This window comes from Halichoeres trimaculatus, unplaced genomic scaffold (assembly GCF_033239565.1).
Source record: "Halichoeres trimaculatus isolate MK-OKI-2021-1 unplaced genomic scaffold, fHalTri1.1 fHalTri1_scaffold_23, whole genome shotgun sequence".
NCBI lineage: Eukaryota > Metazoa > Chordata > Actinopteri > Labriformes > Labridae > Halichoeres > Halichoeres trimaculatus.
Window position 1 is genome coordinate 3,141,889 of NW_027437201.1, and position 14,195 is coordinate 3,156,083.

The 14,195-nt window shown below is 41.3% G+C and overlaps 2 protein-coding genes across 2 annotated transcripts in view; both read left to right on the top strand.

Annotated features, from left to right (window-relative positions):
- LOC141785398 (vinculin) overlaps positions 1–10,769 on the top strand; it is a 39,365-nt gene extending 28,596 nt beyond the window's left edge. The window contains exons 9-21 of the mRNA XM_074663719.1: positions 480–633; positions 716–891; positions 1,425–1,615; positions 4,384–4,583; positions 5,648–5,776; positions 5,893–6,042; positions 6,192–6,300; positions 6,381–6,683; positions 6,764–6,888; positions 6,984–7,169; positions 7,284–7,487; positions 9,028–9,132; positions 9,224–10,769. Coding sequence (XP_074519820.1) covers positions 480–633; positions 716–891; positions 1,425–1,615; positions 4,384–4,583; positions 5,648–5,776; positions 5,893–6,042; positions 6,192–6,300; positions 6,381–6,683; positions 6,764–6,888; positions 6,984–7,169; positions 7,284–7,487; positions 9,028–9,132; positions 9,224–9,370 — 2,179 coding nt within the window. The 3' untranslated portion in view covers positions 9,371–10,769. The remainder of the gene's footprint in view (positions 1–479; positions 634–715; positions 892–1,424; positions 1,616–4,383; positions 4,584–5,647; positions 5,777–5,892; positions 6,043–6,191; positions 6,301–6,380; positions 6,684–6,763; positions 6,889–6,983; positions 7,170–7,283; positions 7,488–9,027; positions 9,133–9,223) is intronic.
- A 1,781-nt stretch (positions 10,770–12,550) lies between these two features.
- The window catches only part of adkb (adenosine kinase b), a 173,325-nt gene continuing 171,680 nt past the window's right edge, over positions 12,551–14,195 (top strand). The window contains exon 1 of the mRNA XM_074662948.1: positions 12,551–12,904. Within this exon, the coding sequence (XP_074519049.1) occupies positions 12,855–12,904 (50 nt within the window). The 5' untranslated portion in view covers positions 12,551–12,854. The remainder of the gene's footprint in view (positions 12,905–14,195) is intronic.

Sequence of the window (14,195 nt, forward strand, 5' to 3'; positions counted from 1 at the left end):
TTCATATCAGTCTCCAAAGTCCAGAAAAGAAGCTAGATTTGTTGCTAGCTGCTATTTTGACAAAGAGGTGGCTTGAGGGGTCTGAAAACTCTCTAAATATTGCGTCAGCTCTATTTGAAATGCCACTCTTTGATCTTTTTAAAAAATAAACGATTCCTCGAGGCGGAGAAAATTCCTTGATTATTTTTTTGTAATCGAGTACCTCAAATTATTCGAGGAATCCTTTCAGGTCTAGGTCAGATTAAAATAAGCTGTCCAGTATTAATCTGTAATCTACTTTAACCCCTGCTTGAGCCCCTCCTCTGAAAACTGAAATGCCTGTCAGCCTCACCTGGAAATGAAAGCACTGATTTGGAGTGTTCTATGTTGTAAGAGCTTCTGCTCACGGCTTGAGCCTCTGAGTAAACAAAGACGTTTGCGTGTGTGGTCTGTAAAGTCGGCACTTTATGGTAACCATGTGTTTTCCGTGTCCCCTATAGAGGTCAGGGCGCATCCCCAGCAGCCATGCAGAAAGCACAGCAGGTTTCCCAGGGGCTCGACGTGCTAACCGGCAAGGTGGGAAACGCCGCACGCAAGCTGGAGGCCATGACTAATTCCAAGCAGATCATCGCCAAAAAGATCGATGCTGCACAGGTGGGTCATTAACCCTGTTTGTCTGATCATTCCTTTAAATCCAGGCTCTTGTTTGAGCTCTGTGCATTTCCTACCCCTGCAGAACTGGCTGGCAGACCCCAATGCTCCACCAGAGGGAGAGGAGAACATCAAGGCTGTGCTGGCTGAGGCCAAGAAGATCGCAGACATGTGTGAGGACCCCAAAGAAAGAGAGGACATCTTGCGCTCAATCGGAGAGATTGCTGCTATGACCGCTAAGCTGTCTGATCTGAGACGACAGTGAGTGACTGAGAGCTGGAAGATTCAGTTCAACCTTTGTTACAAAACAACATCTTTACCACTTTAACCTCACAGTGTTGGATTTTAGTTCCACATCTAAAGGGAAATGTAACAGTGAATTAAGAAAATGAGGGTTAAATATTTCTGATTAACTTCAAAGTTTGGCGTGAAAGTATTTCTGTGCTCATGGATCAGTGAGGTATTTTATCTCCTCAGTTTTCCTTTGAAGCGCTATCTCGTAAAATCTTGTCATAACATGCAAACACACAGCTCGTCGTCCTGTTTGAGCACAGATTTCATGCCACAAATCCACTGGAACCCTAGTTTTTCACTTTGTATGAGTGGCTTGGATGTTTCTTTGTTCTCATACTGTTAAAAAACCTTTTCAAGTGAACTTTGCTACCTCCAGATTTTGACTATAATGGCTGTGTACTTATCAAAAGGTCATCAGAGTAATATGCAAACCCAACATCTGCCTTATCTCTGTAATGAAATCCCACCTCAGCCCTGTCTTCTGTTTTTAATCCTTATAGGGGTAAAGGTGACACTCCAGAGGCCAGGGCTTTGGCCAAACAGATCGCCACCGCTCTGCAGAACCTGCAGTCCAAGACCAACAAAGCTGTGGCCAACAGCAGGCCTGCGAAGGCAGCTGTTCACTTGGAGGGGAAAATCGAGCAGGCACAGCGCTGGATCGACAATCCAACCATCGATGACAGCGGTGTGGGTGAGTCTGCCCCCTCTCCTTCCCAGCTCTGTATCTCTCCCTCACACTTCTTCACATTCCTTCCACTGCTCCTGTGGTGAAAACTGCAGACAGGACACTTTCTGTACATGTCGCTTTTCACAGTCTGTGACATTCCTCAACGATCCCCCAACACTGTTATTTTTTTCCTCTCTGGTTTTGGCGTGGTTTCTTAAAAACCTGGACATCGTCTTGGATGTTTATAACAGAGCTGCAGGCTGGCTGCTGTAACGCTTACCTCAGAGAAACAACATGAGCAAATTCAGAAGAGGACAGATTAGATCTCCAGAACATTAATGGCGCAGTTTTTCACTGGAGGGGGCCAAGATTTAGCCTGGACCAAATGAGCTGTATGCTATAAATAAATCATGCCTTCACAATTCTTCTCAACTCAAAATGAGCCAATCATTTACGTGTTATAGATCAGAGGTTCCCAAACTTTTCATCCCATGACTCTCAAAATAACAGCGTCAGAGGCCAGTGAAACCCTGCTGTGGGAATACACAGACGGGCCGATCCAAAAACAGACAAAAAAGACTCTTCATTTAGCTGATGAGTCAGACATTAGATTACTCACAGATTGCTGTTTCTTAAATGAAGTGTTGGGTCTTGTTTCAACATGCTTCTAAATGAAGTCTAACCTGTTTGTTTTTATTTTTACAGTAATGGATAAAATACGTGATTTGAAGTAGTTTTGATTTTAGAAAGCATTGTGCGGTGCCCTAGCAGTGTTTCACTACTCCCCAGGGGGTTCTGACTCACACTTTGGGGAACCACTGTTACAGATCATCAGTTTTCATAATTAACTAGTTATTCAAAAACAACACTAATTCAAAAATGCTTTTTTACAAACGTCAGGAGCTTTATCAGCCCTATAGCTCTGAAAGTGAGGCCTTGAGCTGGTTCCAAAAGGATTTGATTTTACTGTGACTTCTTCCATGACCAACAACAATGACGAGATGTTTTATTATTTTTATTGGTAACGCTTTATATTAAGATCCTGTAATAAGCATTAATAATACCTTTGTAAATACTTATAAGATACTTAACATTATTATTTGTTTATAAGACTATATAACTGCTGAATAACTGAATAAGTGTTTACTTAATCTATAAGCTATATGAAACCTAACCCTAACCCTCTTTGTTTTTTGTCTTCTGCTTTTGTCTCTCATGAGCCCTACCCCAGCCCTTCCCCTAAACCTAACCATTCAGGGCCCCATGCCTTAACCTAACCTGTGGGGCCTCACGCCTAACCCTTACAATGACCTCATTAAACACTTATTAAGCAGTTATTTAGTCTTATAAACAAATAATAATGTGAATAAGCATCTTATAAGTACTTACAAAGGTCTTATTAATGCTTATTACAAGACCTTAATATAAAGGATACCTTTTTATTTAACCTTTATTTAACCAGGTTGGTCCCATTAAGATTAAAAACCTCTTTTTCAGGGGAGACCTGGCCAAGACAGACAGCAGCAAAAACACTAAGTTACAGACAGGAAACACAAAACAGACAAAGTACAGTCAATAAAACACAAGATAATGGATTAAAATCACATTCCAACTATTCAGACAACCAAGCTAAAACACTGGCGTCCTATAGAACCAACCTCCATGTCTTTCATTTTAGATTTAAAAACATTCAAAGACACCAGCTCCTTGAGCTTTAAGTCATTCTGCAGCTGGTTCCAAGATGAGGGTGCAGATGTGTGGATATTTTTAGTTTTTGTCTGTTTTTAAAGGTAAAATTCAAAACAGATGAGTAAATGCGAGTAAAAAAAGAAACTTCCACAAATGTGATGTCATAGGTCTCATATGTACGACAGAGGATTAGAGCCACGAGAAAGAAAAAAAGTTTAATTAATCTCATAAATTTACAAGAAAAGTCATATATTTATGTGGAATAACTCAATATCTTAGTCTATAGCTATGGGCTATTAAAATGATCTAAGAAACGCTGTATAAAAAACACGAGATCACATGTGTTAGATGATTCTGATGACCTCTCCTGGGTGCAGTTATGAATGTTTCTGTTCCTGATTTTAGCAGTGCTGTAATTTTCAGACATTTCATTTAAACAAGAGACGCTTTACATAGAGGGCAATGTAAGTTCCCCAGCATGGAGGACAACATGATTTGAGAAAAATCCGTATGAGAGATGTTGATTTGTAAAAGCATCATTCCACTGATGAGTAGTTGATTGGGAGAGGCAAATCTGTGAATATCTTTCTAACTTTGCCAAAGTTCTTAACAAAGTCCCAGTTTCTCAGCTATCTTTAGTGTTTTTAGACTTTTGACAGTGTTATGCTGATGTGCCAAGAGATGAATTAATCTCTGATTTGTGAAACAAGTATAACTTCACAAGATGCGCTACGTTCCTTGTTTCCGTACAGACAGCTGCTGCTGTCCTGATTTCCTAGCTATAGACTAAAATAAATGAATGATTTTAATCTTGTAAATTAACTTTTTGTTGCGTGGCCCTGATCCTCCGTAGTATTTATGTGTCAGCTCAGAAAGCCTTGCAGTAAAAAAGTTTAAAACTACAAAATCAAGCAGAATGCATCCAGGTTTGGGTTTTTTTTCAATCAAACATTCTTCACCTCATTCCACAGAGAATATCTTTACAATGAAACTTTTTGAAGTGGTCGAGAAGTGATGTGTTTGTGTTTCTTCACTCAGAGGTGATATCAGAGAGGTGACAGCCATGTAACTTTATGTGTTTATATTTCTCCATCTGTCTTTAGGCCAAGCAGCCATCCGCGGGCTGGTGGCTGAGGGCCGCCGTCTGGCCAACGCTCTGCCCGGCCCGTACAGACAGGAGATGCTGGGCAAGTGCGAGCAGGTGGAGCAGCTCATGGCCCAGCTGGCGGATCTGGCTGCCCGTGGCGAAGGTGACTCCCCTCAGGCTCGTGCTGTGGCTCAGCAGCTCCAGGAGGCTTTGAAAGTAAGATTACTCACGCTCTCATTGACAGTCAGACCTATAGCTGCTGTATGCATGAGAGTCCTGATCCACCACAGAGAAAGACAGAGGAACTGCTCCCTCTGCTGGTTAGCAGGGAGGGATATGCAGAATACCACTGTTCTAAAGCAGCATGAGCAGGGCTCTGCAACCTGTGGTTCTGGAGCCTCTGTCCTTGACTATTTAAAATGTGTGTATTTCTTAATGTATTTCTTATTCATTTATTTATTATTATGTTGCACAGTTATCCTGGAGTTCAAAGTGATACCTTTTCATCACCAAATTCAGAAAAGTTTTAATAACTTGCCAACTAAAATATGCATATGATATCACAAGAAGAAGTGTAAGGTTGAAAGACATTTTCAGATCAAGCACAAAAAATTTGCTAAAAAAAAAAAAACACATTAAAGAGGAATGAAAGATGGATTTGGGAACTGCTATGAAAAATTGAGATCAGTGTTGGATCTTTCAGCCCTGATAAAGAGAAGATTACAGAGCACACTGAAATAGACTTAAGTTACAAATGATCCTTATTTTCAGTTTGCTGTTTTATTAAGCTGTGACTGTATTTTTTCTATATATTAATTAGAGCTAGTTTTATTTTTTACTTTTACACAAATATGGAAAGGACTCAGCATATTTCAATTTTAAATTCATTTTAAAGAAGGCCTACACATTCACACTAGACTTCTTTTTATTTTTGTTTTTTTACTATATCTGGTAAAAACAGACAAAGAATAAAACTTATAAAACTTTAAAAGCTGTTTTATGTTTTCTGGCTCCAGACCAATTTTCTTTTGTGGAAGAGGAGGCAGAATGGCTCTTTTAATAGTAAAGGTTGCAGACCCCTTAGCATGGCATAATAACATAAAACCCCTTGTGTCCAAATGAAAGATGTTATGTTGAACTAATCTTGTCTGAAACATCATTCCTATCCCAGCAGATTTTTGGGACAATAACAGATTAAAAGTGTAATTCTGAAGTGTGGTGTGATTTTAATAAAACCAAATCTCAGAGGAATGAATCTAACATCTGTGTCCTCCTCCCAGGAACTCAAAGGGAAGATGCAGGAAGCGATGACTCAGGAGGTGTCTGACATCTTCAGCGACACCACGACTCCCATAAAGTTACTGGCAGTGGCCGCCACCGCCCCTCTGGACGCCCCCAACAGAGATGAGGTCAGCGTAACAGTCACTCTGTCTTCCTCACCTCCTTCAGTGGAGCTCTATATTTACCCACAGGGTGTTGTATTCTTCCTAACAAGCCTTTTGAATGATTGTTTGATCATGCGCAGGTCTTTGAGGAGAGGGCTGCCAACTTTGAGAACCACGCCAACAAGCTTGGCGCCACCGCAGAGAAGGCCGCTGCCGTGGGCACTGCCAACAAGAGCACGGTGGAAGGAATCCAGGCGGCCGTCAAGTCAACGAGAGACTTAACACCACAAGTATGTCACGGTTTAGTGTTTATATGTGTTTGTGTTTGTGTGCGCCCTCCACTCGGCATCAGCTTCAGCGTTTCTCGCTTCTTCAGCCAAGTCTTTAGCAGTTGTTATTGGACTGACAATTAATGGCAAGGATTGTTTTTATTTTGTAGGTGGTGTCTGCTGCTCGCATTCTGCTGAGGAATCCTGGCAACCAAGCTGCATATGAACATTTTGAAACCATGAAGAATCAGTGGATCGACAACGTGGAGAAGATGACAGGTGGAGATGACGACCCCATCCCCTGGTTCACAGTCACACACACACTTACTCCCTGTTTTAACCTTTAAATGTCTCCTCAGGTTTGGTGGACGAGGCCATCGATACCAAATCTCTCCTGGACGCCTCAGAGGAAGCCATCAAGAAGGACTTGGACAAGTGCCGTGTCGCCATGGCCAACCATCAGCCTCAGATGCTGGTCGCCGGCGCCACCAGCATCGCTCGCAGAGCCAACCGTATCCTCCTGGTTGCAAAGAGAGAAGTAGAAAACTCTGAAGATCCCAAATTCAGGGAGATGGTGAAGGCTGCGTCTGACGAGCTGAGCCAGACCATTTCTCCCATGGTGATGGACGCCAAGGCTGTGGCTGGAAATATTCAGGATCCAAGTGAGTCCAGGCCTAGAGGAGGTGTGATCTGTGTGAAAGAGGATTGATTTTATGAGTTTCTTTGTTTTTCTGATCCTTAGGTCTGCAGAAAGGCTTCCTGGACTCAGGTTACAAGATTCTTGGTGCTGTAGCAAAAGTCAGGGAGGCCTTCCAGCCTCAGGAGCCAGACTTCCCACCTCCTCCACCTGAACTGGATCAGCTCAACGTGAGTCCTCAGATTTACTGTGTACCAGACAAGTCTCCTGAAGTGGCTTCAATTCAGCATCCTAATGTACCTGTGTCTCTACCTCGTTCTTACAGCTCAACGATGAAGCAGCTCCACCTAAACCTCCTCTTCCTGAGGGCGAAGTTCCTCCACCAAGGCCTCCTCCCCCAGAGGAGAAGGATGAGGAGTTCCCAGAGCAGAAGGCTGGTGATATGGTCAACGAGCCCATGATGGTCGCTGCCAGGCAGCTTCACGATGAAGCCCGCAAATGGTCCAGCAAAGTAAGCTGACGCCTTTCTTTCTGCCAATTAATGGATATGTCAATTCAGGTAAGGGCCTCAGATGTGGGAGCAGAATGCTCTAGAAGAGTTGTTTCCTTTTCTGTCCCCTCACAGGGAAATGACATCATTGGTGCAGCCAAACGAATGGCCTTACTTATGGCCGAGATGTCCCGTCTGGTGCGAGGAGGCAGTGGCAACAAGAGAGCCCTCATCCAGTGCGCCAAGGACATCGCTAAGGCTTCTGATGAGGTCACACGGCTGGCCAAGGAGGTGGCCAAGCAGTGTACTGACAAACGGATCAGGACCAACCTGCTCCAGGTCAGTCAACTCGAGATTCTGGAAAGCGGAAGGAACTCTTCTTTATATCTTTTTTGTTTTTTTCTTTTTATTCTGTCAAATTTTACATTTATATAGAATAACCGAACTAAGATGGAAACAAGAGGTAAAAAAACATAGTTGGGGCGCATCAAGTTAAATGAAGTCACAAGAAGATAGTGTCCTTCCTCTTTAAGACAAAGTTTGTCCATCTTTCCCACTTCTTAGCGAAGGACAATCCTTTAAGTCTCAGAAAAAAAACATCTTTTCTATTCTATATATTTCTTTTACTATTTCCTTCCATCGGTTAAACATTTTTTAGAAACAATGAGCAGGATCTTACAGAGATATGTCTTCTGGCAAAACAATAGCCACGTTTACATGGAGCCAAATATTCCGAATAGAATCGGGTTAGAAGCCCAACGGAATGAAAATGCTCCGTATAGACACCTCATTCGGATTAAACAGGCTGAATCCAAATGGAATTTCATTCCGATGCACAGGGGTAGAATTTTCCTTTTCCCATTCCGATTAAAAGCAAAATCCTGTCATGTAAACGGTGAATCGGAAAGTTGTCAGGCTGGATTCTGTCTTCACATGCTCTGTCCTGATGTAAACAAGCAGTGACGTATGAAGTTCACTCACATGGAAACATGGCGGCTTCCAAACAGAGCACACAGCACAGCACAGAAAGTGTGTTTTTAATACAAACTCTCAAAGAACTAGACATTGTCGCACTCTTAGACGGTAGGAAAACAAGAAATACTGAAGTATTTAAAAAAAAGTCCACGAAAAATATGGCATATGTAGACACCAGATCTGAATAGATCGCTTAACATGTAAACAGTTTGCCTGAGAGCTTCAATCGGAATGATTATAATCCGAATGAGAAAAAAGTCTGCATGTAAACGTGGCTAATAATTTCACATATCAAACCTTAATACAGGAATTTTACATCATAAGGCAATCTATAACCAAAATTCTTTTCTGAAGTAACAAACATTAACCCAAAATGTCTGAGTTTTTGGACTCTTCCAAAAGATGTTAGGGTAATTGGCATCAACATGCCACACAGTCTCCACTGTTGTTGATGTGATTAAGATTGTCAGATTTTAATGTACGGTGTTGTGGAAAAATGAACCAGATTCTTCCATCCAAACTTTCTCTACTTTTTTGAGCTTGTGGTTGAATGCTGTGTGTCTCACACTGAGCAGTCCTCCCTCGGTATTTCCAGATTAAGTTCTTTTTGCAATTTCAATTTAATATAATCTGTGATCTTATCTTTCTGTGTCTCTGGTAAAATTTTGAAATAATTTTCTTGTTATCCTTTCTGTATGCATTAACCAAAATATCTACTACTAAATTTCCCTCCTCACTTATTGCTGGTCTTATCTATTTTTTTTTAATAATAGTTGAAGGTATCAAAAAAGATCTTTGTTTTCCTTTTTCAGTTCGCCAAGACTTTTGAATCGTTTAACCTGAGTAAAGGAACTTTATTTAATATCTTGTGACTGATGATAAAAACTTCCTGACCTTCTTTCAGGTGTGTGAGCGTATTCCCACCATCAGCACTCAGCTGAAAATCCTGTCCACAGTCAAGGCCACCATGTTGGGTCGCACCAACATCAGCGAAGAGGAGTCAGAGCAGGTAAGCTGACACCTTTTCACATGTTGATTTATAAGATTCTTGTTTGTCTGTCCGTTCCTCGTCACTGAGTCTTTGGATCTTCCTCCAACAGGCTACTGAGATGCTGGTCCACAACGCTCAGAACCTGATGCAGTCCGTGAAGGAGACGGTCAGGGAGGCCGAGGCAGCTTCCATCAAGATCCGAACAGACGCAGGTTTCACCCTCCACTGGGTCAGGAAGACCCCTTGGTACCAGTAATCCACAGGCTCCTGACGCTCTGCTTCATGCTGGGTCCATCCAGCCGTGCAGGAGGACAGTGAATGGACAGAAATATATTTTATCAGAGCTATGATATCAGCGCCCTTTACTCCAATACTGTACGGGCAAAGCTTCTCTATTAGTCCCACGTCCTGTCTGTAACAGTTGCTGTTCTGGTAGAATGTAAAGGAGGGGACGACCAGTGCAAGTTATGGGTTAGATTCTCTCTGGGAAGCTTTTTTTCTAAAGTGTGTAAAAAATTACCTTTAAAGATCCCAGGAAAATATATATGTTTTGATTAGAGGTTGGATTTCATAAGATATAATGTTTATTTTAGCTTCTTCTAGACTCCAACATTAAGACTGTTCTTTATCCTGCTAATTTCACCATCACATCGCTCCTTCACCTTTGCTTAATGAAGCACATGAACTCCAGGAGTTGTTACAAGTACAATCCAAGCTGAAGCTAAGCACACGCAAAATGTATCTCGTGGTTATCTGTTTGCCTGTTTACACTATTATTATAACTGAAAGAAACACTGTTCATTATTTGACATAATGTTAGAGAGTTGTAGCATTTTTTAAGAGTTCTGCCAAAGACGTTGTGCCATGATCTCTGAAAGTATCTTTCTTTGGTCAGCAATACTTTTGAGTTTAAGGGCTAGCTTTTTGTAGCTAATACATAAAGTAACTTTAGCTTGTAACAACAGCAGCAGCTTACTCATTCTTAGTATGTTTTATGTCATATTTTGCTTTGAGATTACATGTGAGAAGTGCTTTCACTCAAATATGTGGCCTTAAAGCCGGAACCTCTTTTTACAGCAAGCTAAGCCGTCTTCAGAGGAGTCTTGACTGCTGTTCCATGTTTTCTCTTTGTGCATAATCATGTCATGTAACATAAGATAGCACACACCTCTAGGTAGTCAAGGGAATGACCAGTTTAGAGATTGAGCACAGCATCATCAGTATCTGGTGAAATCTTCATCATACGTCTTCATACACTAAAGCGAACTGGCCACTTTTTGTGGAAACTTTGATATTTTTTAACGTCTGCAGACCGTCTGTGTGAATGTGTCTTTTTGAGTACCTGATACCAACTGATGTGCCTTTTGTGAAAGAAACTTTATTTGCAACTGATACACTTTTCATTTTTAATGTTTTGTATCATTTGTACCAGGTATGATGGTGTTGATTTGTCCAAAACACTTGTTGTACATGATTCTTCGAGAAAGAAAACACCCGCTTCCTGACTTCAACTTCAAGTCACAGTATGCTCTATGCAAAACCTGAGTCAATTTCATTTTAAAAGATTTCAAAATTATGCAACTGAGTTGGGTTTAAACAGGCCTGAACTACAATTTTCTGAGGCGTTGATCACAATTTTGTAATAAAGCATTTTATAGCACTTGGGTGGTGTGTTTGATCTCATTCCTGTCTCTTAAGAGTTTTCTTAAAGAGATTCTCCCTTTTTTCTTAACATTTCTTCCTCTAGATTGAAAGTTTTGAAAATGTTAGGACAAACTTGATGTGACTGAAATAACACATAATCATGTCAAAAAACTTAAACGAGCCTCTTGAGTCATCTAGTATTTAATCCCTGAAGTGAAATTCAGTCACAGCAACAACAAAAAAAAAAGTATATAGAGGAATACATTCAAGCATATACAAACAGGATAATAAAACCGTTTCAACTAGATGAGATCAGACTCCTTATCATGTCTTGATGTTGGGTTTCTGTTAATAAAATTGTCTTAACATTTACGGGTCTAGACCTGTTCATGTTTTTGTAAAGTGTCTTGAGATAACGTTTGTTATAATTTGGCGCTATACAAAGATTGATTGATTGACTGAAAGTCCATCACAGACGACAGTTTGTCCATTATTCTCCATCAGCCTACACCTCCAAAGGGTCCAGGACTCAGCTAAACTTCTTCACCAGTCTGTTCAGTCTTGCCTTTTTGTATCCTGCCCACCAGGTGAAATCCTTCAGGTGTGGCATTTGTGTCGTGTTAGCTCTGTTAGCCATGTCCGTGAATAGCATGACGCAATTAAAACAGATCATCCTCTCAGCTTTTTAGGGGCCGATGTTGCAATCCACTTGGCAACTATCTTAGTCAGTTCTTCAGGGGTTGACTTACTGGGCCGACATGCTGTTTAGCATCTTTCATATTGATTTGGTTAGTTCTGCCACTAGAATTCCCCCTGGTGCTGGGTTAGCACAGCTAGCTCATTCATCTTATTGGATATAGTTCTTACATCATAACCACAGATGAAAGGACAGGTCAATGTCATTACTTCCTTGCTCACACCCCAGCAGCAGCTCGTTGTCCTCACCTCCTTCTCCTAAGCTCAGAGAACACCAGCCCTAGCACCGGTTAGCATGCTACAGCTATTCTCATTTTGCTAATTTTTTTACATTTCAATTTTTTTGTGAAAATTTTGCTAATTTAATTTTGAACCTTGTACAATGTTTCTTGAAACATAACTTCCAAAACCTTTGTAAAGCCACTCACCTGGGGATATTAATGGGTTTGCAGATTGTTGCAATCCACTTGGCAACTATCTTAGTCAGTTTTTCAGAGGTAGACTTACTGGGTCGACATGCTGTTTAGCATCTTTCATATTGATTTGGTTGGTTCTGCTGCCTTTCACCATTGGATTTACTGCCCATTCGTGCATGCACGATGGTACCTCAACCTGGGCAATCAGCCCAAAATGTGTTGCCAGAGATGTTACATTTAGGGTCATTCTGTGTGGCAGATGGGCTAATTATGATTTTAAAAAAATTAATCAGAAGAAACTGAACAAAGTGGCAGGGGTTATATGTTCTCAGCTTAAGTCTTTAAAGAGTTAAAATGTGTATGTTGGAAGATACCACCAAAAGAAGTTACAGAAGTTAAATCACAAATCACAAAATAGTTTTTTGTAACACAAGCCCCACCTCTGACGAAGCAAATCACCAGGCATAATCTAAGTATTTGTGATCCAATTAAAATTTAAGTCGTGAAAGGCCCCCCGGGCCCCCCCTGGGATCCGCCTCTGCCATGGAGGTCTAAGGTCCCTCTGGCTTTGCAACTTTTATACACTGTGCACTAATTGTTTACAACAGGACGTAAATCTCAAGAATTCCCAATTGAGAAAGTGTTTGTTTCTGACCCAGCAACGTGATCTACACTGTGCCCGATTCAGAGGAACTTACTGAGAGACAGTTGGAGGAAAGCACCGCGATAAGCGAGATAACTCTATCTGCTTCTCTAAGTGTGTCACATGCACACTGGCTGTAACAGGAGGTAAAACGTACTGCTGAGCCTGTCTTTACACATACACTGAATTTTCTCTCTGCGATTGCATGCTCTGGACCAAATAATTCACCATCATCTGTGGGAAAGGAAGCTGCAGCCTCTTCTTCTCCCTGCCCCAGTGAATGAGCAGCGCCTTCCAGGGCTCCCACCGGCTGCAACCCACCAACCTGTGATTACACAAATATGACTGAAGCAGAATCAAACATGTCGACAGGAAGGAAAACAACGTTAAGGTAAAAGCAAAGGGTGTTTGTGTTTTCTGATGCGTGATGTTCCGTGGAGCTAGCCGCCGCAGCTAGCTGTTTATCCGCACCAACGCCTCCAGTTGTGGGGATGTGTCAGCTCGGTGCTAAGGCGCTGAGCAGGTTGAACCTTTGAACGTTACATCAGGTGGAGTGAGCAGGTTGAAGCGCTGTCATCTTTAACGGGGATCGATCTGTCATTACGATGCTAACCACGGCTAGCAAGAGGGTGGGTTACCACTTGACAGGGACACCAGAATTGTCGCTGCAGTTGTTTTTGGCTAAACCAAAATAAACCAAATATGAAAAAATGTTTTTCTTTTTCACTGGACATAATAAGGCAGGTGTTGGACAAACTTTGATGTAAGCTTTAGAAGTTAATGTCGCTGATACTGCCAGCAGGGGAACGGTATTCTATCACAATCGATCAATGTTGACTGCACGCAATAACTGAATCTGCATGTAATAACAGCGCTGAATAGTATTTAAATTTAATATCTACATTATGCGCTTTTAAACTATTTAAACCGACCAGCACATGCGAATAAAACAATAATGCAATAATTATGGGCGTCAAAGAATAAAAGAATCCTGCATTTGGAAAAATAAAACATAAACCGTGAGTATCTGCTCTGTTTTCTGTCTCGTCATGCGGAATGAAGCTCATATTAGCATAACATGACCAGTGCTTGAACCCAGCAAGTGTCTTGTTGACATTTTGCATAATGTTAGGTGAATGGTGATGCGTTTACGTGACTTCAGGAAATCTGCTCGTAGGTCGAAGCCAGTCAGAGCAGCTGAGGAGCAAAGTGCTACAGAAGCCCTATAAGCAGACATGTTTCCATACAGTTTACCACTTAATTTTTCTTTAAAAGAAAGTCAGTTCCAGAAGTTAAGGGAAAATCTATAGAAGCCCGAAAAGGTCTTGATTAAATATATTTTCTTTTTTTTTGTTTTCATGAGATGAAACAATTTTCAGTTGTCTTTTTGAAATCTGGAGTTTTTGTCTCATTATCTCTTTGTGAGTTTTTTGCTTTGGGAAAAATATGAAGAAGCACAGAAATAGGTTTGACTTTACTCAACTATGAGGGCAACAGATACAAGGCAGATGATGTTATGGCAAATAGCAATAAACCATAGACATAGATATAAAACATGGACGTAGTCTTTGCGACGTCATCCGCCTGGTCCTGAAACAGTGAAATTCAGCCAATACACAGACAGCTATAGCCACATTGGATATGACGCCGGCTTTGAGCTTCTTTTTTAACAGCTAAAGGGC